Here is a 24,543-nt window from a genome sequence, read left to right as displayed (position 1 = left end):
CCTGAAGAGAAGCTCCTCATGATTCTATAATCATTACACTCCACTGTGGAGATGGTGTTAAAGAGAGAATGTACAATTATTACGTTTATACTGTACAATACTCTTTTTATTTTAGAAAAAAGTTCCAGTTTAGTCACATTTGATCCCATAACATTTTACTATATTTCAGAATACCTACTTACAAGCCATTTGGCAATCTTCAATGGTCTTTAGATTTCTGTACTTTTCTGTTCTAATGTTGTTATGAGCAATCTGAATATTTGTATAACTAGTATGTGTATTTTTTGTGTTTTCACCAACATAATACATTTCATCTGTGATAATTTTATAGCTTTAATAAAAAATATCAAGGGGTAGCATAGTAGGTTCTTGGACTACAGCGTCCTGGGTTTTATATCCTATACCTGGTTGTTGTCCCTGTGCAGTCTGTATACTCTCAATGTGACTGTATGGGTTTTCCTCCCATATCCTCCCAAAGGTTTATTAAAATGCCAAGTTAATTGTACATCTAAATTGACCATCTCAGTGAGCTTTATGATGGACTGGTGACCTATTCAGGCCTCTTACGTGCCTTGTGCCCAGTGCTGCACTGACAGGCTGTGCCCACTTGAGACCCTCCATTAATTAGGTGGGTTTGTGAATGTTGTTATTATTCACACATAGATATCGTATGATTTTATAAGTTGACCATGTTCTCCTTTCTAACTTCTAACTTTCTAACAGAACTGAGGAGAGCTAGATAACAACTGGGAAGAGACCTAACCAGAATTTTGTTGGAGACGCAACTAATAACATGCTAAAAATGAACACTGATGACAGTTGCTGAAACAGGGCACTATTAACTTTAGATAAGCATAAGGCAACAGCCTAATCATTTAAAAATAAAGATCAGCATGTCTGGACTGAACACTGTCTCCTGGTTATATGTACCTTGTTGCTTGGTATTTAATCTTTGATTTTTTTTAATTGTTACAGTGTTGCAGGAAATTACTTAAATATATGAAAATATAACTTGAGGAATATTTTCTCATTGCACTTGCCTAGATATTGCATATCAAAAAATCAAGCTATAATGGTTACAAAACAGACCAAGAGGCAATAACTGTGCTAGCTGAAGCAGCACCCCCTAGTGACACCCTTCACAGAGAGCAAAGTAATCAAGCTTGCTTTCCAGACATTTTGCACAATAAAATAAATTATGGAGACAGTTAACATATTTTTAATAGTAGGGGAAAATGAGTCAAACTTGGGGAAAGAAGAGCCCAGCACCTGCCATTCTTTAACTTATTTGTTTAATAAAGGAATTACATTTGTTAATACTGTCCCTATTTAATAATTTACAAATATTTCAAAACTGTATTTAATATAAATCTTTCTTAAACATGTGCAAGCAAGTATACATTTTAAGTACAGTAATTAAGATATTTAGTAATTAGTTTGGCTAAAAAAATCCCTACAAATCCTTAAGTGCACAAATGAAAAAATTACACTCTTCAGTCCCCTCCATTCTTACTGAAGTCCATTCAAATCAAAAGTTCTCTATATTAAAATTTATTGAAATTATGAGAGAAGTCTTATTTTATGATTTTTGAGTCCATACTTCTCAACACATAAATCATGTATAGTATCACAGGCCTGAAAATATCCTGATCTCTGCTGATGAGAAATGATCAGTTAAAGATGATCAGAACATTGTCTATTCAAATGAGAAGAGCCAAGCCTAACTTTGTTATGGTCACTTTTCAAAAGTAAAGTTCAAGTGAGAAAGTGAAAGAAAAAATGACTTAGAAATGTCAAAGCAATTTGTAGCAGGCCAAAATGTTAGTCTAAAAGGACAGAATACCATGCAAGATACACAGTTTAGCATAGTCAGAATAACATTGCAGAGATCCTTACATAAGCTGAATTTATTTGCCCCTAACTAACTCTAAAGGTAATAGGACTGTGAAATTATACAAAAAAATAGGGTTCAAATGCTCATATTGAAAATAAGTACATTTTCAAAAATATTCAAACATAGGTTAAAAGTGTTACCACATGCATGTTTGTATTTATTGGCCTTTCTATGCTTCATTATCACTAATATTTGTGCTTTTTAGTTCATGGTGAGTCTTCCAAGTACGCAGCGCTTAAGTCTCATGCACTGATGCAGCCTTCACAAAAATGTGATTTTCTGTGCATGCAAAGTGACGTGATCAAAGAGAATAGTAGAACCAGGACACTTCACGTGCCTGAAATGCATCTCCGAAACCCAGACAAAATTGCTCCTGATTACTTAAGCACGTTAAATGCATGCATTATTTAGTCCTCCTTCAGCCCTCCATTCTGCAATGTGCATTTCTGATTCTTGGGTGCCCATTTGTATTTTACATAAGTCAAGGCAAGGAAAGTCTAATTACATTTTACAAAAGGAACTACTGAATGTGCTAAATGTTGCACTGTAATGATCTTCCTCATTATATATTTTTGCCAAATGTTTTCACTAAGAGTAACTTAAAATTCTGTTACTAAGTAAAAAAAATAATACATAACAAAATTGTAAAGCAAATCACAAAAGGCACAGGTTACAGTTTAAAAATAAAACAGCTTGTGGAAGGCAGATCAAGTGTGCAGAGCAGCCCAATTGGGTACATTTGTAGAGTGGGGTCAGGGTGGTGGTGGTAACCAAAAAGAATAACGTACAGGATTAAACTAAGTGGGATCCCATGCATACATTTTCTAAGTTGTTTTATTCTTTAACGTCCTTGGTGTTTGTTTGGGAGTCCATGAGTGCCCCCTCATAGCACACCTAATTACACAGTATGTTTCACTACTTAATTACATTTATTCCATTAAACTGACTAAAACATGGATTAAAGCCCTCAAAAATAGTCTCTAATATTCTTAGCCTTTCTTCTGTGGGCAATCTAGATTCTTGACAGTTGTACGTTTTCCATAAAAGGGTGAATTATTTATGGTACACCAAATGAAGACCCACAACTACATTGTAGAGTTTAAGCACAACATCTTTTGATTTATATTTAAGAGCCTATAAAAGGCCAGGAAACTGCAAAAACATTTATATTTAGAATTCAACATGTATTTATTTTAACATTTACTGATGTTCTGCGGTGGGCTGGTGACCGGCCTGGGGTTTGTTTCCTGCCTTGTGCCCTGTGTTGGCTGGGATTGGCTAGGATACAGCAGGTTGGATAATGGATGGATTTATTGATGTTCATTTACATCAGAATTTTAACTATAGATTTTGGCATAAAGAGTCCTCCATACACCAAAGGTTGCATAATTTAAAAAACAATTTTGAACACCTCACCATAACACTGTTTAAACATAAAGAATAAACTTAATTGCCACAATAAATTAAACAGAGGGTAGATGGCATACATAATTAATAATTCCCTCCCAACATTTGCCTTCTAACGTTTCCCGCTTAGTAATTTACTTCTTTCAAAGGAAAGTGATTCTGAACACAAATGCTAGAGATTCGCGAGTTGATAAGAAAGTAGGTTAGCATCTGTTCTTGCTTTCTTAAATGCAGAACCACAGTGCAATCTTGACAGATATCAGCCAACAAACATATTAATAAATCTATCCGTGTAATTCTGAACATGTTTTACCTATTACAAGATCAAAAGAACCAGATGAGTAATCCCAGCATTATCTAAACCTACCCATAGGGTTAAATGGGTGGTGAGGTAGAAAAGGGATGGGATAAGATAGGACCCAGGAAGGGCTAGGAAGACAGAAGAGAGCATTAGCTGTCATTGACTGGGGCAAAGGAAGATACTCCACTACAAAGCAGAATCGTATTGCTATGTATAGTGTGCCATCAAAGTACTGTAGTTACTTCTTGATAAAAGGCCAGAAGAGTAGCCCAAAATACGTGTCTGTGTACAATATGTGGGCTCCTTCTGAATGTTATGGCAGGATATGTCAAAGCTGCTAAGGATATCAAGAACTCATATATTTCACTGGGGATCAAGAACACAGATATACCTAGAGCAACTAGATGGAGTTATGAGGAGACAGGCCTTGGATTTCCAGGGGACATTACTGACCCCCAAGGTATCTCCTGGTTAGGGTTTAATGGCCATTCCCCACCAACAAACTAATAAATAAAGCGTCAGGATGAGAGATGACACTAGGCTCTAAAGAGAGGCAAAAGCCAGAAAAGTGATTAATTTGTGTGGCACTTTAAGATGGACAAGTGGGAAAGATTCTCTTCACCAGGTAGATAAGGCTCTAGACTCATGCAAGTATGTCCTAACCAACAACAGGTTGTGGTGTTTTCTGTTTACCTTTGTACTTCATATTTCTCTCCTTGTTCTTCTCTCCCTAATATATTTCATCACATTTATTTTTGTACGTTATTGTCTTTATTTCATTATTCAGAGGAGCTAAGATGAGCCCAGGCAGATCTCCTTACACTTCTGTGGATTTACACCCTGTCTTGTTTGGAGAAAAAAAACATAATTGAAGTGAAATAAAAACACCATAACCACCATGGAATTGTGTTAGAGAGGCAGAACTCAAGTATTGTTTTTCTTTGGAAAATGTCAAATGCCAACAAAGTAAAGTTCATCTTGGTCCTTGGAAGGCCACATTACTATATTTCATCACAAAGGCCTCCTGCCAGCAGCCAGATGTTAGGCAGTCTTTAATTAATTCTGAGTTATGAGCAAAAATACCTAGGGATGGCATTTTCAATTTAAATTAACATCCCCTTTATCAGAAGATCTGTTCATTGAAAGACGATGGAATGACACAAGTATGTGTAAGAGGGATTTACTCATAGCTTGGAGGGGTGGACTGTGAACAAATTCTCTGTATTAGCAATAACAACAGATCTAATAATTATTTGAATTATACACATTTAGCAAATTCAATATTTAAAAACTGTAAGATGAGAAGTGTATTGGTGGTAATGAGGCCAACACTTTCTTGTGGTCAGAATCTGGGGCACTTTAACATAATTGCACACTTTTTTGGAAAGGGCATTTTTTCCTTTTGTTTTCACTGTTTTGATCCTGTCCATCCATATGTTGTACTCGTGCTGACTATGATATAGGCTGTACAGTGGATTGTGTGATGTAATATCCCACAGGCCGTGTGATAAAACACAAGTATCAATTGATGCCATCTCATATAAAGTACATACTAGGCAGAACTTATCAACTCATTATTTGAAAAGGGAGAAAACTGGCCAGATTTGTCAAAAAATCAGGGGAAATAAAAAGATAAAAGGGAAAAAAATTAAAGAAATAGTAGATAGAAAGAATTCAACAATAAGAAGTTCCACCAACCAATAAGAAAAATTCACTTTTTGTGTTGGTAACTCTTACTAACAAAAGTAGAACATTGGCACTTAGAAATTAGAAAGTCACATTTCTTTTATCTTCTGTGTGATCTTTCAACACAAATAAATGTGTTTATAATCAAATGAACAAACTTGGGGATTTTGTGTACATGTAGAATTAGTACCTAGTTATAAGAACATAGAAACATTCTGTGATATATAAAAGTTTGTAAGCCTATTAAATTTATCTCATCCACAAGCATTTCAAAAATCCATTAACATGTCCGCCTTGACTCTGTATCTTGTTCTAGATATTCATGACTTTGTATAAAGAACTTGGTGAGGTTCAGCTTAGCCAGGTGCAGCCGGGATCCTTGTATTATTGAGGAGGTCTTGTTATTTGTTGTGGACAAACCCCTGAACGCTAAGTCATGACATAAATGTTCAAAACATACAGGATAAATGTCCGCAAACACAGAATTTTATTTCTTACACTTTATTATAAAATAAACCCTCCATTCACAGGATGCTTCTGATGGGACTTGCCCCAATTCTCCATAAGACAAAGAAATAGATGAAAATTAAATTAAATGCATGAGAGGACAGACACTTTGTGAAAAAACAGAAAGCCATGGGTTTGATTTGTTAGCCTTTTATATGAGGTTTAAATAAACAGCAATAACAACAATGGCAACATGGCTAGCACTGCTGCTGTATTAGAGATGACAGTTCTGGTGAGAGTACCCAATCTGTGCACTATGTGTGTTAAGTTTGCACATTTTCTGCACTTCTACATGGGCTTCCTTAATTAAAGTGGTTTCCTCTGTGAACCTTATGTTAGCTGATAACACTGTGTGGGTATACGACTGAGTGTGCCCTGGGATGGACTGGTCTCTTATGCAGTGCCTATTTATGCTTTGCACTTGATGTTGGCAAAACTGGCACCAGGTCTGTACTGGAACAAGCAGGTTTGACAAATGCTATATGTGTAGTAATACCAGAAGGGATAAAAGTATGGTTTGAATAATAAGTGGTAATATTTATATAACACTTCTTGCACAAAGAGTTACCCTGATAGAATTTCAATCCACAATTTACAACTCAGTATCAAAGTAATCCTCTATAATATCTCAAATTGAAAAAAAAAAAAATCACATTCCCTCTAGGCGGCACGGTGGCGCAGTGGTAGCGCTGCTGCCTCGCAGTTAGGAGACCCGGGTTCGCTTCCTGGGTCCTCCCTGTGTGGAGTTTGCATGTTCTCCCCGTGTCTGCGTGGGTTTCCTCCCACAATCCAAAGACATGCAGGTTAGGTGGATTGGTGATTCTAAATTGGCCCTAGTGTGTGCTTGGTGTGTTTGTGTGTGTCCTGTGGTGGGTTGGCACCCTACCCAGGATTGGTTCCTGCCTTGTGCCCTGTGTTGGCTGGGATTGGCTCCAGCAGACCCCCGTGACCCTGTATTCGGATTCAGCGGGTTAGAAAATGGATGGACATTCCCTCTATAGCAGGGATTCCCAAATTCAGTCCTGAGGACCCACTGTGGCTGCAGGTTTTTGTTCCAACCAGATTCATAATCAGGGTCAACACCTGATAACACTGATCGCATTTAATTAGCTGGGATTTTTTCTTCTTTTCTCTTATTACATCATATCTACATTCAGAAAAGCACTGAAGCATGATTTGTACGTTGATAAGATATTTAGAAATATTTCTATTTTTGGTATAGATTTAAATGCTTAACACTCTTTTGTTGATTCCATTATATTTCACCCTTTCTCTGTGCAGTTTGCTCCCTTCATTGTGTCTTAATGATGACAATTAAAAACTAGCAGAGCAGACACACAGGCAAACAACACTGAATAATCAAAGGCTGCAAGTACTTTAGTGTCAGCCCTACTAATTAGTAAATAATGAATTAAACTTGTTTTTTGTTATTAATTAAACACCTGAAAAATAGAATGAAAATCAAGATGAAAATGTTAAAAAGAAAGAAAAATACATTTTCCCATATAACTGTTTAGTACATTTTAATAATTTGTTTTTAAACAAACTTAGGTTTCTAATTTCTATATTGTTCCCAAAACACAGAATCTGTGAAAATAACAGTTAACTTAATTAGCCCAGGAGTTCAATTAAAAACAGAAGCTGGTTGAAACAAAAACCTGCAGCCACTGTGAGTCTCCAGTACCGGGTGTGGGAATCCATGCTCTATCGGGATCTTTTCATAATTATGTCAGAACCTGGCTAGAACTCATTAACGTAATTCTAAAGAAAACATCCTGGGCCTGTCTCAACTGTTTATCTTATTGCTCTTGTATTCCACGTGATGAACGTAACCATATGGCTCTCTTTGTTGGGTGGGAGTTGACTGCTGCTTTTAATGGAGTGTTTTTGGAACGTATTACTAAACTTGGTATGTTTGTTTCACTCGATTGAGTCCTGCCTTCATTTTATGGTTTGCTTCTTATCCAACTTAATACAAGGATAAGTGTCTGTGTATCTGTGTGCCCGTCTGGGACTATGTTTCTGTTATATACCATTTGGTATGGGATCCGTACAGCAGTGCTAATGTTTGTGATGACAAATGCAAAGCATTTTATTACTACATGTATTACAAAATATATAATAGATGGTGTACTGCAAACGTTAACACTCAGTCTAAATTGATTACTTAGATTTCAACCCATCTTTGACAGGTAGCACAGCTAGTACAAAATAAAACAAGAAAAATTAATAAATATTTACTCTCACAGATATTTTTGTTTTACAATATTAGTACCTTTGCTATTTTAGATGCAAATATTTATAGCTTATTTGAGTTTAAATTAATACTGTGTATGATGAACTTCCTTATTGACCAGGGGAGTGTCTTGACCTTTACAAGAGACTGCAAAATGACAAGTCACTTTTATAAATAAACAATTGATTAATGTTTTGCTCACTTTAGCCAATATTATTAGTCTAGGAAAAGAACAATTGCCTGTCATTTAACACATGAAACCTCCTTATAGTGTTTTCACTGCACAATTTCAGTGAGTGGCAGATTACACTATAACAAGGCCTAGAAAGTATTGTTTTTAATACTAACTGATAAAACTGTTTGCAAGGCAGTGTAAATTTTAAAATATTTCATTGTTTTATGCTTTGCAGCAAATAAGCGATCACCCTTGGCCTGAGGTGGTTCGTCATGTGGTAGGTGTGGCAATGTACTGTACCAATGCATGCTCTCTCTCTCTTGGCAGTGAAATTCATACAATGACAAACAAACAAATCACATGGGCATTCAGCAAAATCATCCTTTGAAACTGATATAGAATAAATGAGAAAAAGGCAGAATTAGCATAGGCTAACCTAATTCATGGTGTTCATAAGAAATGTCATGACTTAATTCATGTGGCAGAATTACATAATAAACAAGAACAGTTGCATCAGATATTTGAAATATTGAGATGTGTGCTTTAATTTAGATTTTTAAAGTTTAAATATTCTTGACTGTAATAGAAATTTGCTATTTGTAACCCTTCTGACACAGGTCTATAGCAATGGATAAAAAATAACACCATATTTGTAATCACTGGCCGTGAAATGGTCTAAAATGATGCCCCACATGCTTATGTTTGAAAATTGTCATTTTAACCTTCTGAAATGGCTCTTACAAGGCTATAACAACAGGTAAAGTACCAAATATCAAAACTATTATCATATTGATGGCAAGCAACCTTGAATCAGCAAATACAGTAAATCCCACTTCACATGCCTATATTAACTATCCCCATTTTTTAAAGTTTTGTGAAAAGAAGTAACTTTGATCTTTCATATCCTATTATATCTCTGGGGTCGGTTGATGTGGCACGTACAACTTCAACTTCTTCTGATCATTTTTGCTGTAGACAGCTATTCGTTAACTCTTTATTATAAGGTATAATGTCCTGAACAATATATGATCCAAAAATTGCCTACAATTAGCACTTTTCAGATTTATAGGGCCTAATTAGAGGGAACCCCAAAAACCCTGATCTTGCATATCTAGTAATCAAGACATATCAAGTTGTAGTATTGCAGTGGTTTTCTTGTACCAGTGAGACAGAAGGCAATGGACAAAATAAAAACTCATTTCAAAGCGTTCGTAAATAATTCTTTTGAACACAATATTAAATAAAACTATGCTATCTGGAGTGATTATAACTGCTTTCACAAGAGCAAAAGGATTAGCCAAGAGTGTTTTCATAAATCATGTAGGAGAATCAGAAGTTACAAAATAATCAGATGCTATCACAGCTTCAATCTGTTTCCATGACCCACCAAGCACACAAATGAGAAACCAAATGCATGGAGTTCATGGAGGCATAAGGTTCCAAAGATAAAACATAAAAGGAAGGGCAACACCACAACTGGAGCCTGCAGTTTCAATTTCATTTGAAATGATGAAAAATCCCACCTGACCCAGATACAGACAGGACGGACAGACTGAAAGCTTTTTTCTTTATTTTGAGGGTGCTGGTGCATGACCTCTCTTAATTGCAAGACAGGGGAATCTGGTTAATTCTGGAAATAAATGACTGGCCTGCTTGTCAGTTACAGGACTTCCAAGAACCCATGTGAGAATAAGCAATAACAGGCCTGTGATGCCCTCATATGTCAGAGGCTGTACACTATCTACACTAAATGGATCTAGTTTGGTCTACCTGGCACAAAGAGGCATGGATACCATTTGTGAAGGGGACCAGGACTTGCAATTGTTCCCAACTCATGAGGAATACCAATAACTGAAGGTTACAAACTTGGATAAATAATTTCCTTGTCCTTTGTACTCCCCACCCATCGCTACTACCAACAGGTTGTATCAGTCAGGCCCTTAGATCAGCCATTCGCAGCCTCTAACAAAACAGGTAACTGAACTTAAGTGAACAGAGAAAGGTAAATTCAGAACAGGGCAATCTCCTAATTTTCATTGAATCTTTAATACCTCAGTGAATGGGTAACTTATAACTCGTGTAAATTTTTTAAAAAGAAGCTGATACTAATACATATAAAAGGCATAAAAACTAGTTGGGGATATATAATAATGTAAGAAAGGCCTAACTACTGGCATATTATACCGCTACATCATGACAATGCTTCACTGCTAATTTTTTTAGATGTATATGACCTGTTTATTTGTTAAAAACTATTTTTCCTAATGTAATCAAACATTTCTCTGGGGTTCCAGTCCAGACCTCTGGAGCTATAAAACAGTAGTGATAAATAATTCACCACTAACCATTGTGCCATGGCTGTCCTCAAAAAAAACAATTATATTATATTTATTAATAGAAATATCTGAGATTATGTCACTTTAAAATCTCAGCACTTAGCAAACTAACCAGGTACTTTAGAAAAATTAAATGTGTTAATTTTTCTACAGCATTCCTTTTGAGATGTGAACTTTAAGGCAACATTCCATTGATACCAAAGGCTCATTGTTCATTAGAAATGTACTGCAGATTAGCAAAAGAAGTCATGTGTGACGTAAAACCAAGACAAACCAGGATGGTGAACTGCCTGCGTGGAAGGTAAAAAAAATAATTTTGAAAATTGCATAACATTCAGGCATATTTGATACTTTAGTTAAATGATGTGAAATTTGGAGCTTTAAATCTTTTCATCTACTTCATCAAAGAGAGACCTATCAAATTTTTGTTTATTGAATATTTTTGTAAGAATGAGTCGCATCAAAACATTAGAGTGATAATAGATTGTAATTGGATGTCATGGATTACAATAAATACATGCTTTTACAGAACCGCACAATATCACATAGTTAAAACCATAGCCCAAACAGGCTTGTAGTGGCCCTGTAGTTTTCATAGATGGCAGATTCCAATTTTAGTGATGTAAAAAGGGTATTAATTGATGCAATATTGTTAGTTGTTGGTTTTGGAGCGTCTATAACTAACTGTAATTCAAGCTTCCTAAATATAACAATTCTAAAAGAAGTGCCTAAAGAAGAGGTAGAATATGTTGAAATCTCAAGGTAAACTTATCGACTGCTTTAGACCATGCTGGAGAGTAGGGGTCTCATTTATTAAACTTTGCATGGATTCCTGCGTCAAAATATGCAAACATAGAAAAACAGGACAATGCATGCTGCAAAAAAAAATCTAATTTATAAAATCCATTGTACTCACATTTATGTGCAATTTAAACTACAATAATTTCGTAAATGGGTATACATGAACCCACCTTAAACTCTGCCCAGTTGGCACCATGAAATATCTATACATAGACTATGTTAATTAACCTTATACATATGCAGTCACAATTGCTCCAGAATGACTAGCACAAGTCATATGAGACATTGACGTTCAGTCAGTTACCTTACCAACAAGCTTATCACAAAGTACGGTACCATCATGTCTGCCAAAACTACTTTGCCTCAAAATAAAAGAATCATGGGTTGACCCAGGGAACCGAGCCATGACGTTTGTCAGTCTGCTCTTGGCATCACAGATGGCTTATGAATCAATGGAATGTCAATGCTTACAGTTAAGCAAAACAGCTTCATACTTGTCAGGTGTCCTTATTGTAGCAGGAGTGCAGTAAAGTGCTCTGATTACATTAGGAGAACAGGACACTGCTACAAATTGACTTTCTATTACATGTTGGTTAAAACATGTTTTATGTATGTACACCCACACCATATGAAAACTGGATATAGCTCCTCGCCAGTTGTTTAACGGCTTCCAGCACAGCGGTCAGGGTGGAATGAAGCTTGGCTGAGATATTCTTGACCTGTTGGCCAATTCCCCGAGAAGTGAAAACAGGTAGCCAATATAAACTGATGAAAAAACAAAAAAAAAACCCAAACTAAAACTTATTTTATGAATTCATTAATCCCAGAAAATCCAGTGCATATCACTGAAAGAAAATGTCAGTCAAAAGTTAACAGCTGGGAAAACTGCTGGATATACAGTAAATATCTGAAACGTAAAAAACACCTTGTTCACTTAAACATTTTTGAGAAACATCCTAATGAATAAACCAATTGAAGCATGCAAAATGAACCCAAACAATAGTCACTGCTAACATGCACATAATAAAAGCTGATAAGCTTGTCAGATCAGAGTTTCTACTTCTGACGACCAATAACCAAAGATAATAAATGTGTGGAGCCAAAGCAACAAATATGATGAATCATATACACACAAATAGAATATAAAACTGAAAAATGATGGGGTACATTAAAACAGCAAACAGAACAATATAATAATGAAAAATAAAAAATACAGTCTCATTATTTGTCAACATCAGTGCTAGGTTACTGGAAGCTCTACAATAATACAAAAGTGGATGTGTATGCAGGTTTGATGGCTGAGCAGTTTCAGGTCTTTTTAAACTCGGTCACATCAGTTCCCCACATGATGGCTATCAGTAGGAGACTCTAAAAGCCGCATTCCATCAGGAGTGACCACAGGTCATTGAACACTTCGTTCATTTGGAGAGCTCAATCATAATATTCCAGCATGGCATTCCACTGGTGGTAACTATGCAGAGACAAAAGCTAGAAATGCTCAGGTATAAAAGAGTTAACAAAAAAGCTCATTATAACAGAGTGATGTCTTCTTTCTGAAGAAGAATTTGGGCAACTTTACAAGCTAAGGTGGAGACACTACCTCACAGCAGAGAAGAAAACCAGTGCCTCGAGCAAGACAGTAACTTCTGCAACTTTGTATTAAAATATCCTTGCACATATACTACATAGTTTGTTTGTAAAGAGAAAGAGAGAGAGAGAGAGAGAGAGAGGGGGAGAGGTTGGGAGCTTGTGCTGACACTGTGCATTGCAGCACACCACTAAGTGGAAACAATACCTGGTGGATCTCCAAGGTGGGCACCGCCACCCCAAACCGTCACAGACAGACGTAGAGGCACAACTCCAAAGCATGCAGGGCGTTTCATTTTCTCTTTCACCTTCCCTGTTCCCCACAAGTATAACACAGTCTCAAGCACAGCACAATACACACATTTTCTCCTTTTCTTCTCTTTCTTTCTTTCTACTCCTCTCCTCTCCTCCTCCCAGCAAGCTCTGTCTCCCTCCTCCCAACTCTGGCTCATGGAGTAGTGTCTGCAGGCCCTTTATATAAGGCACCCAAAAGTGCCTCAAGTGTTTGATGACCTACATCCGGCAGCACTTCCAGGTGTGGCAGAAGAACTGCCCATGAGGGTTCAGCAGTTGCTGCAGCACCCCTTGTCAGTGCCCATGGACCCCAACAGGGCTATACCAAACTCTAACTCCCATGGAGCCCTAAGGGGTTCCTAGGCACCGCTGCAACCCACAGGGCCTGCCATCTAGCACTCTGGTGGAGGTTAATGCTCTGGCCATGTTTGCTCCTCCGAACCTCCCAGTGTGGAGGTGTCCCGGCCGGGGGGCCACAACCTTTACAAGCATAGGAGTTAAAACAAAATCCTGTCTTTACCCTAAAATATTGTACACAGCTACCAGCCTGACTGCCAACAAATTTCAATCACATTGCATTATATTAGCCAATGAATGTTAAAATGAGAAGTCAAGAATATGAGATAATGAATTAAGATTTACTGTCTCATTACTTTAAGTATGAAATGCTAAGTCAAAATTATAACACAGTAAGTCATAGTTATGAGGGTAAACAAAAATTATAAAACACTAAGTGATGATTATGTGACGAAAACACATAATTATGAAATTCTAAACTGACATAATGAGAGAACAACTCATACATATGCGCCATTAATTTGAATGACCAATTTGTAATTTGTGAGAAAAGATATGAAAATTATTAGTGCTGATTATCAAATACAAAATTAAAGTTATTAGATTTAAATGGCTGCTGCATCATATCAATAGGAGACTAGGATTGAAAACCTGGGCCAGATCATGCCTATGTGAAGTTTGCACTTCTCTTGGTTTTCTTTCTGGCTGCCTAAAGACATGCAGTGTAAGCTAACTGTGGACTCTAAACAGTCGCCATACGAGTGCTTGTCAGTACGCCCCCCTGAATGTGCTCTGTGATGGACCGGGGTCCACTAGAGTTGGTTCCTGTTTTGTTCAATGCATACTGTGTCATCTCTGGAACAGGATATGCAGGTATAGAAAATGGATAACTGAAGATTTAAAGTCCTGCGGTGGGCTGGCGCCCTGCCCGGAGTTTGTTTCCTGCCTTGCGCCCTGTGTTGGCTGGGATTGGCTCCAGCAGACCCCTGTGACCCTGTAGTTAGGATATAGCGGGTTGGATAATGGATGGATGGAAGATTTAAAGTCATAGCTTGAAGAAATAAATACAACACATACACTACTGGTCTAAAGTTTGGACATACCCAGATAATTTCAGGTTTTTGATGCAAAATTGATAATTTTTTTTATTAAGATACCATTAAACTGATTTAAAAATAGAGCCAAGAAATGATGAGTGTGGCCAATGGTGATTACTGTTTGAAATGACTGATTTTTAATTTATTATTCACATGCAGTATGGCTGTAATGCACTATTTTCAGCAACCATTCCTTCAGTATCCTAATGGTTAACTCCCTTAGCTTATCTTTACATTAGTTACTTTAAATGCTGGCCCTATGGGCAGAACTTCAAAAGAAAAGTCATATGTTCAACTGGAAAATAACATAAGATTAAAATGGGCAAAAGAACACAGGCATTGAACAGATTACTGGAAATGCATATGATGGTCAGCAACCTAGAATCATCTTTTCACTGCTGCAAGTGAAACTGGTGTTGGCTGTGTATTTAAAGAAGAACCCAACTGAGGGCCTGTAAGATATTTCTCAAACTACACACCATCATGTTCTTATTCTCTTATACAGTTGTGCACTGGGCCTTCCCATACTTTTTCCTACTCTGGTTAAATTCAGTTTGCTCTCTTCTCTCAAGACAGCATAAGAGACACGTTTGTCCCATCTATGAGACATTACCTTCAGTTCCTTAGCAACCTGCCTCTGCAAAAAAAAAGAAGAAAAAAAAACTTAAGGAATGCCAGTACCTTGCATACAAAGTGAAATGAATATGAGGTTTTACTTGTGCTAATGCAATTACAAAGGTTTCTCTAATAACCAATAAGCATTTATACATGACTAATTAAGGTTACGCTAAGGGAGAGGGATGAGGGGTCAAAGTTAATTGTTTTCACAAAATTTAGAAAGAATTTGAATCAGTAATATAGGCACAAGGAGCATCATTTTATGCTATGTGGAGGTTGCTGATCATGAATATGATAATATTTTTGATATCTGATTCTTTACAGGTTGTCCACTCCTCTATGAGCCACTCCCATAAGGTAACAAATTACAAACATAAGCATGTGGGGTATCATTTACACTATCTCAAGCTCTGTGATTTCAAATATGATGTTATACAGTATTTGATCCTTTGCTAGAGACCTAGCCCTCTATGGACCTCTGTCAGTGAGTGAATAATGAAAAACATTTATTACAATCAAGAATATTTAGACTTTTAAAATTTAAATCAAAGCACACATTTTAATATTTCAAATATTTGATACAATTTTTCTTGTTTAATATGTACTTTCACTTCATGAACTAAATTATTACATTTCTTATTAACACCCTGAATTAGGGTAGGTTACAAAAATTGTTAATTTTTATCCTTTAATACAGACCTCTATCAAAGGGTGAAAATAACAAATTCCCATTGCAACTGCCAATTTTTAGGCTTTAAAAATTTAACCTGAAGCACACATTTTAATATTTCACATATATGACACAGCTTTTCTTATTTATTGTTATTATTATTATGTACTCCTATCTCATGAAGTAAACCTTTACAATTTCATAGGAACACCATGAATTAGGGCGGCTTACACTAATTCAAGCTTTTTATTTTGCTCATGAATGCAAATAAAAATAACTTCACATTTAAAATCATTTTAACTACTTTAATTATTAACTCCGATAATAAAACAACTGCCAAATTACTGAACTTCCAATTTCAGCATAATGCACCATTAAGACATCGAGCCAACGCATCATGGTCACTCACGTCTTCGTTAAGTTCTAGGAAAACTGGCATATCTGCAAAGACAGCGACCTGGCCGGCACTGGACGGAGAGACTAAACCGCCAAAGCTCACCACTGTGTCATCGGGTAATCTTAATAATGACACATTAAATACGGAATCGAGCGGGTAGGCGACCGTTGGAAGAAGCCTGCGTGCTTTACGTTGCAGAAAAGCACACCATAGCGTCCGCAACAGCGCCATCTAGTGTTTATGTGCGTATGTAATACCAGCAACGCCGTCACGTTGTTTGGAAGCACGAAAGAAAATGAGCATAAAACCATAAATGTTGGCATTTGGTATGCGTTCTAAACGCCTGTAAAATCATTTCAGAACAATTCTGAGTATCCATAATTATCCGGAAAGATGTAAACAGAAACAAAACAACATCCCACCCAAGTTCTGTGCACCTGCCCGAGTTGCTTGAACTTCTTTCGCTGATTTGACGGTCTCCATCCCAAACGCCCCGGCATCTCCAGACCCCTAATTAGAGAGACCTACGCTGATTGATCGCACGTGAACTGTTAAAGCTGCTCTGGAAGGAAGGCCGAAGGCGCCCTCCTGGGTCGATTCGAGACTAAGCCGCGAGTTCGTCCCTACAGGTCTACCTCCCCTCACAGACTCCCAGCCATGGGTCCGATGTGGAGCGGTATCTTCTCCGTGTCGTGCTTTTTTCTGTGCCTGCGGTGGACCCAAGCCTTATGCCAGCCAGGCAAGACAAAGCGGGCTGCTGATACACTGTCCGGCGACAGCGAATCCATTGACCATCAGGGTAACCTGCTGTCGTCCTTGCTGAAGGCTTTATACGATAAGGATGGCTGGGAGGAACCCAGCCCGCGGTTCCGACCCGATTCGCGGTACCTGCGTTACATGAAACGAATCTACAGGATGTCTGCGACCCACGAAGGTGTGCCCAAACTAAGGGTGAGACATCTGTACAACACGGTGCGCCTGTTCGCTCCCAGAGAAGAGTGCCCGAAAAAGAGTAGCGGTGAGTAGAGCCTGGCGACGCGTTTGTTAAATAGCGTCCAAATAGCAATGGTTCATGACGGTTGGTTAGTATTGCCTATCGTAATTATTAAAAAAATGATAATAATGAGAACCAAGCAGAGTGCTGTATACAAAAACGATTAGTTCAGCTCTCTGATTGAGGCACAAGTCCATCCCGTTTCATATCCACTCAATCCAGTTCTTTATTGGTAAATTAAATAATAGCACTGGGGTCAGTAGTTCCACAGTCCGCACAGCTGACTCAGCTCCAGACCTGGGTTCAAATCCCGGTGTGTCATTTTTTTATGTGTGGAATTTGGATGTTCTCCCTTTTTTGTGTGCGGGGGTGTTTTGCTCTTCTCCCACAAGCCAGAGATGTACCCGTTTATATTTTAGTCTCACAAATGAGTACGTCCTGCCATGGGCATGGATGCTCTTAGATTTTTAATTAATGCTGTCAAGATATTCTCCAATCCTAGTAACTCATAGTTGCATTAAGTGGTTTTCATAAGTGGATGGATGGGTTTTTTGAATTGTTAATGTGACTTTTGAAATCTAAACCAGCTATCCTTATCACAAGTCTTGCCTACCAAAATCCACTTCAGAATAAAACTTATGTAAGGGATGCTAAGGCGTTAATATACAGCCTAATAAGAAAATGAAGATTTGTTAGGTGCTCTGGTATTCTTTGATCTGATCTTGTAGTTGGAACATATTAATTACAGTTATAAAGTCACTGTAAGCAGTGTAGGAATTTTGGATTCATTATTCCATCCATTTTCTTAACCTTCTTATTCACAGGGTTTCTTCTCTTTGCCATATCTCTATATGATATGCTCATCACTCCTCATTCATGTAGGTTCTCGCATAAATTAAAAGTAAGCAAGCGCCATTGACGGCTGTCATGTGCAGCCCACAAAACAGGGAGACTCGTATCGTTGAATTCTACTGGTGCCAACTGGAACCATATTTGTTTCAGACATCCTCTCCTGGTAACTCCATCAACACGGCCGTGAAGTGTAGTATTTGCAATTTGTTTTTGTCCATTCTGAGTACATGGCTAAGCCATTGGTGTGTAGGTGTACCAACTGCACTTTTATGGTTTAGATACTTTCTAATTTCTTCTTTATTGATCTTTCCAAGCAGATGCACAGAGAGAATTTTCCTTTGTCACTTCAAAAAGTAGTTCAACCCACACCTTTCCCTCACATCCAGCTTTCACAACTCTACAGAGCAATCAGTATTATAAATAATGGCCACATCTTTATCTCTGTTTTGATACTCCTGTTCTTCCAGAGGTTATCCAAGTCATTCATAGCATTTAATGCTACAGCTATTTGTGTTGACATCTTTTAAGTTGTCACCCCCTGCATTAAACATCGATCTGAGGTACTTAAAGCTGTCGACATCTTTGAATGGTTTGTTCCTGAATTGCAGACCTCTCATTTCTTTCATCCAACAGGGTAAGTTGAGAAGGTATATCCCAAAAGCATTACATGCATGGACAGTGACCATCTGCCCTCACGACCATACTTTCAACATCTTCACTTCTGATCATTGATATTTTAAATTGCATCTTGATAAGCATATCTTATTTGTACTCTGCATTAAACAGTGTGGCATGGTTTCCCAATGGTCAGCTCTGATCCAGCATCCTGGATGCAAATTTCATGCATGGCCATTGAAGTTTACATGTGCTTTCCATCCCTGCATCAATTCCCCACCACCATCCCCATCCCCAAATATAAGCATATTAGATTAAATGGTAATTCCAAATTGGCCCGTGTGTCTACGATTGGGCCCTGCAATTGACTGGCACCCTGGTTACAGCCGTGCCCTTTGTTGCATCAGTTCTACTGGCATAGTTTGTAGGGCCCAATGACATTGAATTGAATTAAGTAGATTTGAGAATGGGTGGATGGAAGTTAAGTTTCTAAATGTGCTAGTATACAACATTTGGTCTCTTTGTTTTATATTTTCAACAAGAAATGAAACAATATTCAGACTCCGCAACCAAAGGTAGAATAAAGAAGCCCAATAAAGTGAACTAAATCTTATCATTGATTTGTATTTGGAGGCAATAAGTTTGCAAGTAGTCTGGGTGATGATATTACTGGGGGCTAAGTTCTGGACTTGATGGTATTCTGTAGAAGTTAGATGAATAAGTATTGACAAGTTGTATTGGGCTGAATAGCCTGGTCAAAATCACTGTTTAAAAATGTGTAGGTATGTGGAAAAGTGTGGAGAGCAATAAGTACTTTAAAAGTTCTCTTATTTCAATGCAGCGTCCGTGGCATGTAGGTATCTAATGATTAATACTGTACATTTGTCATTCGTGCCATACTGCCTTTATTTTGAAATTATTAGAATTCCAGAATAAGAACTGATTTCTGTGAATTCCCTTCATTCATGATATGATGTCTCACTTCAAATTCAGTTGCTTCAACTATTTCATTTTGTAGAAATGAGATTGTAAATAGCAGAGGACTCCCATATTCCAGTGTTTCTCTCATAGGACTTGGGATCTGAGTCAGGTTGTCACTATGACTTTCACTACAACAAATGTTGGTTACTAGTCTCATTAATGGAGAAACAGCAAGTGTGCAGCAACAGTGTACTTCATGGTAAAACATAACCCAGTAGACACAAATTATTAAACAAATTGAAAAAACAATCGATACATAAGTCATCAAATTAAAAATGTTAAGTATCATGTATATTGTCATACATCATGTGTGACACTGAACACAAAATGACTAGAGAACACAATGAAGACTTGGCCTTCAGGTAGGCAGATGTTCACATGTGCATTAATTAGTGTAATGGTCTCAGGATAAAAAATAGTTGTACATGTCTGCTGGTATGAAATCAAATGTACTGTATACACGTGATTTGATTAACACATTTGTTACCATGGTGTGTGGGACACAAGGCAAAGAGTTTTTCAGGGATCTCTTGTCATAACGGTCTTAAATGAATGGTAGAAAGCCCACTGCAGGGCTTTTTGGTCTACCACACTGACATTACCAACATAGACTGTGAAGTGGTTAATTACTTTGCTGGTCCCTCCTGATCTTTATTGCAAAGAGCAGTTTCCCAAAGAAACTGAAGGTGCTGTTCAGCCTTTTCAAGAAGATAGGTGATATTGATAGACAATGAGGGATCCTCGGTAATTAACACCTTAATATTTTCAAACTGTTCAGTCCAGCTTAGGCTTATGAGGGGATGGAGGCCTATATCAACCGCATTGGTCACAAAGCAGGACTCGGGCCACAGACATGGTGTCAGACTATCGTATGGCCCACTCATGGACACATTCACACAGCTAGTATAGATTAGGTTAACTGGTTACTCTAAACATGTTTAAAGATGCATGAGAAAAAAAACACACAGTCACTATTTAAAGTTTGCAAGTCTATGTGCAGGATTCAAAGCCAGGATGCTGAATTTGTGAAGCAGCTGCGCTTACTACTGTACTTCTTTGCTTTACATATTCAGTAATAGAAACACTCAGACTTTCTGCCAGTTCCTTAGCAATCTGTTTAACTTCAATAGGGAGATGAACCCTTTCAAGTTGCTTCCTTTATTTTGAAGTTGAGAGACCGATTGTGTTCATTACAATATCCCATAAGCAGTTTAACCTCCATCCTGTAGACCGTATTATCATTTTTTCTAACTGGACCAACTACTTTTGTGTCATGAACAAACTTGGTGGAATTTGAGTCCGATCACAACAGTATGTGAGCATAAAAAAAGTGAAAAGAGCATAACCCAGTGTGTTACAGTGAATGAGGAGAGACTGTCGGATATTTATTTTTCAAGCTCACCTACCATTTAGGAAGTTCTGAATCCATTAATGCAAGGGAACTGTTCATTCCAAACTTTGCTTTGATGCTAGCCTCATGGATTTTGATATTGTTAAATGCTAAGCCGATCGTTAATAAACCAGATTGTCTCATGAGATGAACTGGGCTGAAATTTGACTCCAGTCCCCTTGATAGCAATGCAAGCATCTACTGTGCATTAATGTGATGCCTACATTTAATTTAAAAATATATTTTTCTGTTTTGTTTTAAAGATTAACTTCAAAATTTGAAATATGCATTTTTGTGTGATGGGTTTATTTTAACCACCATTTCAATATTTAGCTTGTTAGAAAGAAAACCTAAGAGAGATTTTTGGTATGAATCATTTATTTATATCTCTTCTGCAGGTCTCTCTTCTCAAGACCTGTCTTACAGACTAGACCGTGTAACAGCTGAGGAGCACTTACTCAAGTCTGTTCTGCTCTATTCTTTTGATAAAGTATTTGTGCCACCAGTTTCATTGGTTTGCTACCTACACATCAAGGGCCAGGAAAGCCCAGACAAGCAAGTATGTTTTAGTGTCCAGCAGTCAGTCATCCATGTCCAGATTGAACGAAGGAATCGGCGCAAATGGATTGAGGTAGACATTACCTCCTTTCTCCAACCCATGCTTGCTTCCTATATGAAGAACATTCACATTGTGGTCAATTTTACTTGCATTAAAGATGGTAGCCAGCAAGTTGATGAGCAAACTGTTGGACAAGTCCTCAAGCCACCCCCTCTTCTTTTGTACTTGAATGACACCAGTGAACAAGCTTACCGTAGATGGACACTTGATGAAAAAACTCTGAGCTCAGAAAAACAAAGGTCTGCTGTAGACCTGGTTAACCTCCACTCCTCTCTTTCACTAGCTTTGAAAAAAAGATCTTTGCCACTTGGAAGGAATGTAGCAAGTGAGAAGCCTCTGTCCCATCAGTCTCCAGCTAAAGCCCTTAGCCTTGCCGAACATTACCGGAACTTTGAGTTTCCCACAGATGAATGTGAGCTACAAGATTTTAGGGTGAGCTTTCGGCAACTAAATTGGGACCACTGGATAATTGCACCACACAGGTATAATCCTCGATACTGCAAAGGGGTTTGTCCAAGAGCCATTGGCCACCGATATGGGTCTCCTGTCCACACTATGGTGCAAAATATAATTTATGAAAAACTGGACTCATCAGTGCCAAGACCTTCCTGTGTCCCTTCAGAATATAATCCCTTAAGTGTTTTAACAATTGAAAATGATGGTTCGATTGCTTACAAAGAGTACCAGGACATGATAGCTACCAAATGTACCTGCCGCTGAAGCATTAAGAATCCGCCAGCATGAACTGGCTCCACTATTTTCTATGGGGTATCGAGTCAGAATTTTTCATTATACTGTTTCAATTATAGAGATAGGAAATTTGTGGAGTGAGTTTTGAAGTGGCTGAGAGAGAATGAACTTGACAACAGAAGAGGGAGCTGCAATGTTAATACTGACCAGAGAGGACACCCCAGTCATTTCACCTGTTTGGAATATGTATATGGTGCCTTTTTTATTTATTAACACACATTTCCACCAAATACTGAATGAGTGATAGCCAGTTAAAGTAGATTATGTGAATGCTTAGGAGTGGAAAATGTCTTTTTCCCATTTTCAGTTTTCTTTTAATTTTTTTTTTTTTTTTTTGTTTTGTTAGAAACAGATTGACAAATCCTTTTATACAGAGAAAATGTTCTGGACACACAAGATTTTAATCCTCTTAATTGTGATGTAATATTTTAGCCTGGTTTTGTGGTTTTTATATCTGGGGATTTAAACAGTTGTCTAATGGACAACTGTTTTCCTGATGTACAGAATAAAAGTTGTCTTTAAATTGTGACAACTACTACTTTTGTCAATCTGTGTTTAATAATATTGTATAAGTTATTGTAAATAGTTTTTGATATTCAACATTGTTAACAAAGCACAAGTTATGTATCTGTGTAAAGTGCTTGTAACAAATCTGGCTGTTTGTTTATTTTACAAGGCAAATGTGAAAAATATTTGCACATTGCAATTTTTTGCCTTTAGGTTCACTGATTATTGTATTGATTATTATAAAATGCTCTCCTGAATTGTTTAATTTTTTTTTGTGGGGAGAGTGAGCATACAATTTCTGGAGAGAGAGAGAGGAAAACCTCCTTCTGTAATGAGAATTAAAACTTGTAAAAATGAAGGTATCCTAAAAAAAATCCTAGTGGATGACAAAAAGCCTTGGTATGCTATTCTGGAAAAATCCAATATATCTAAGGAAAAATATCAAGTTTTGAAGCTTTGCACAAACTGCACCATCTAAAATTGTCTTCACCATATGTTTTAAGCACCTTGTCACATTTTACATGTCACCATTTTGACCTGTCATTAAATCATTTTATTGTTGTGAGCTTCACTATTGTTCTGCAGAGTTTTCTTCTGAAGCTGAAACTATCCAATGTACTTTCTCTTTGTGTTTTTATGTTAGATTTGGCACTATATCAGCTTCAAATTGTAATAGTTTAAATTAAAGTCTTAGTAGTTTTAGTGGAACTGTAAAGAACACATTGATTTAATGACCTTGTGTCTTTGGCACTGAATTATTTAACTCTTGTAATAAGTGATGTTTTCAATTTTTATATATAAAAAGTTCTTGTTGCTTACTAGTGAAAAACAGAGCTGCTCACCTTTTGAAGATTGGTAAATCTTCATAAAGTCCCTTTTGACAAGTTTTGGTTTTATCTTAGTTTTTCATTGATATTGCCTGAATTTGACTTTTTATTGCTTACTCTTGAAATATGGTAGCATCGTGCAAAAATACAGTTTTAACCTTTTTTAAATTTTTGCTCACTATTTCTGAAAATAGGCAACCAAATACCATGTAAACACTGTTGGTTCATTGTTTTTTTCCAGTACAGTGTAATAAGGAGCTAGTGCCAATCTATTTTATATTGTCACGCTTGGGTCACAAAATTGCACAGGTTCATTCAGAGTTTTCAAGAAACAGAAACTTTATTTGAGTACAGCATAATAAAGCAGAGGATATCAGGGGGAATAGAGACAAGACAGTGAGACACTAGGGCAGCCGCAGTGCGGTCTTTTAAATGTTTGAAACTGCACGCGACATGCATAATACACAACATGGCAGTAGGCTAGTAGCTGATGCGCAAAGAGTAGAGGAAGAGCTGTGTTCGTTTCCCATTGTATCACTGTTTAAGAGGGGGTTTCTCAGACTTGGTGATTCAAGCCACAGTCAAAAAGATTGGAAGCATATCACAGTAGCATGATGCACAATGTAAGAAGCAGCTGTAAAGATGGTGTCAGTCCTTTGCAGGGTACACTCAAACAGGGTACCTTTTAGAATTGGCACTTAAGAT

General features: G+C 37.3%; 1 protein-coding gene across 1 annotated transcript; it reads left to right on the top strand.

Moving 5' to 3' along the window:
* The first annotated feature begins 16,598 nt into the window (after positions 1 to 16,598).
* gdf9 (growth differentiation factor 9) lies at positions 16,599 to 23,828 on the top strand. Its single transcript, XM_039776061.1, has 2 exons — positions 16,599 to 17,321; positions 21,534 to 23,828. Exons 1-2 carry the CDS (start codon positions 16,961 to 16,963, stop codon positions 22,472 to 22,474), a joined length of 1,302 nt encoding a protein of 433 aa, XP_039631995.1. The 5' UTR covers positions 16,599 to 16,960; the 3' UTR covers positions 22,475 to 23,828.
* Positions 23,829 to 24,543: the final 715 nt, after the last annotated feature.

The sequence above is a fragment of the Polypterus senegalus genome, chromosome 13, assembly GCF_016835505.1.
Source record: "Polypterus senegalus isolate Bchr_013 chromosome 13, ASM1683550v1, whole genome shotgun sequence".
Taxonomy (NCBI): Eukaryota; Metazoa; Chordata; class Cladistia; order Polypteriformes; family Polypteridae; genus Polypterus; species Polypterus senegalus.
Note: the sequence above shows the minus strand (reverse complement) of the source record. Positions and strands in the feature narration are given on the sequence as shown.

Excerpts from the sequence above, each read along its gene's own strand:
- gdf9 (XM_039776061.1), top strand. The coding sequence starts at position 16,961 with ATGGGTCCGATGTGGAGCGGTATCTTCTCCGTGTCGTGCTTTTTTCTG. Across the intron at positions 17,322-21,533 it reads GTGCCCGAAAAAGAGTAGCG|GTCTCTCTTCTCAAGACCTG; the intron begins GTGAGTAGAGCC and ends TCTCTTCTGCAG.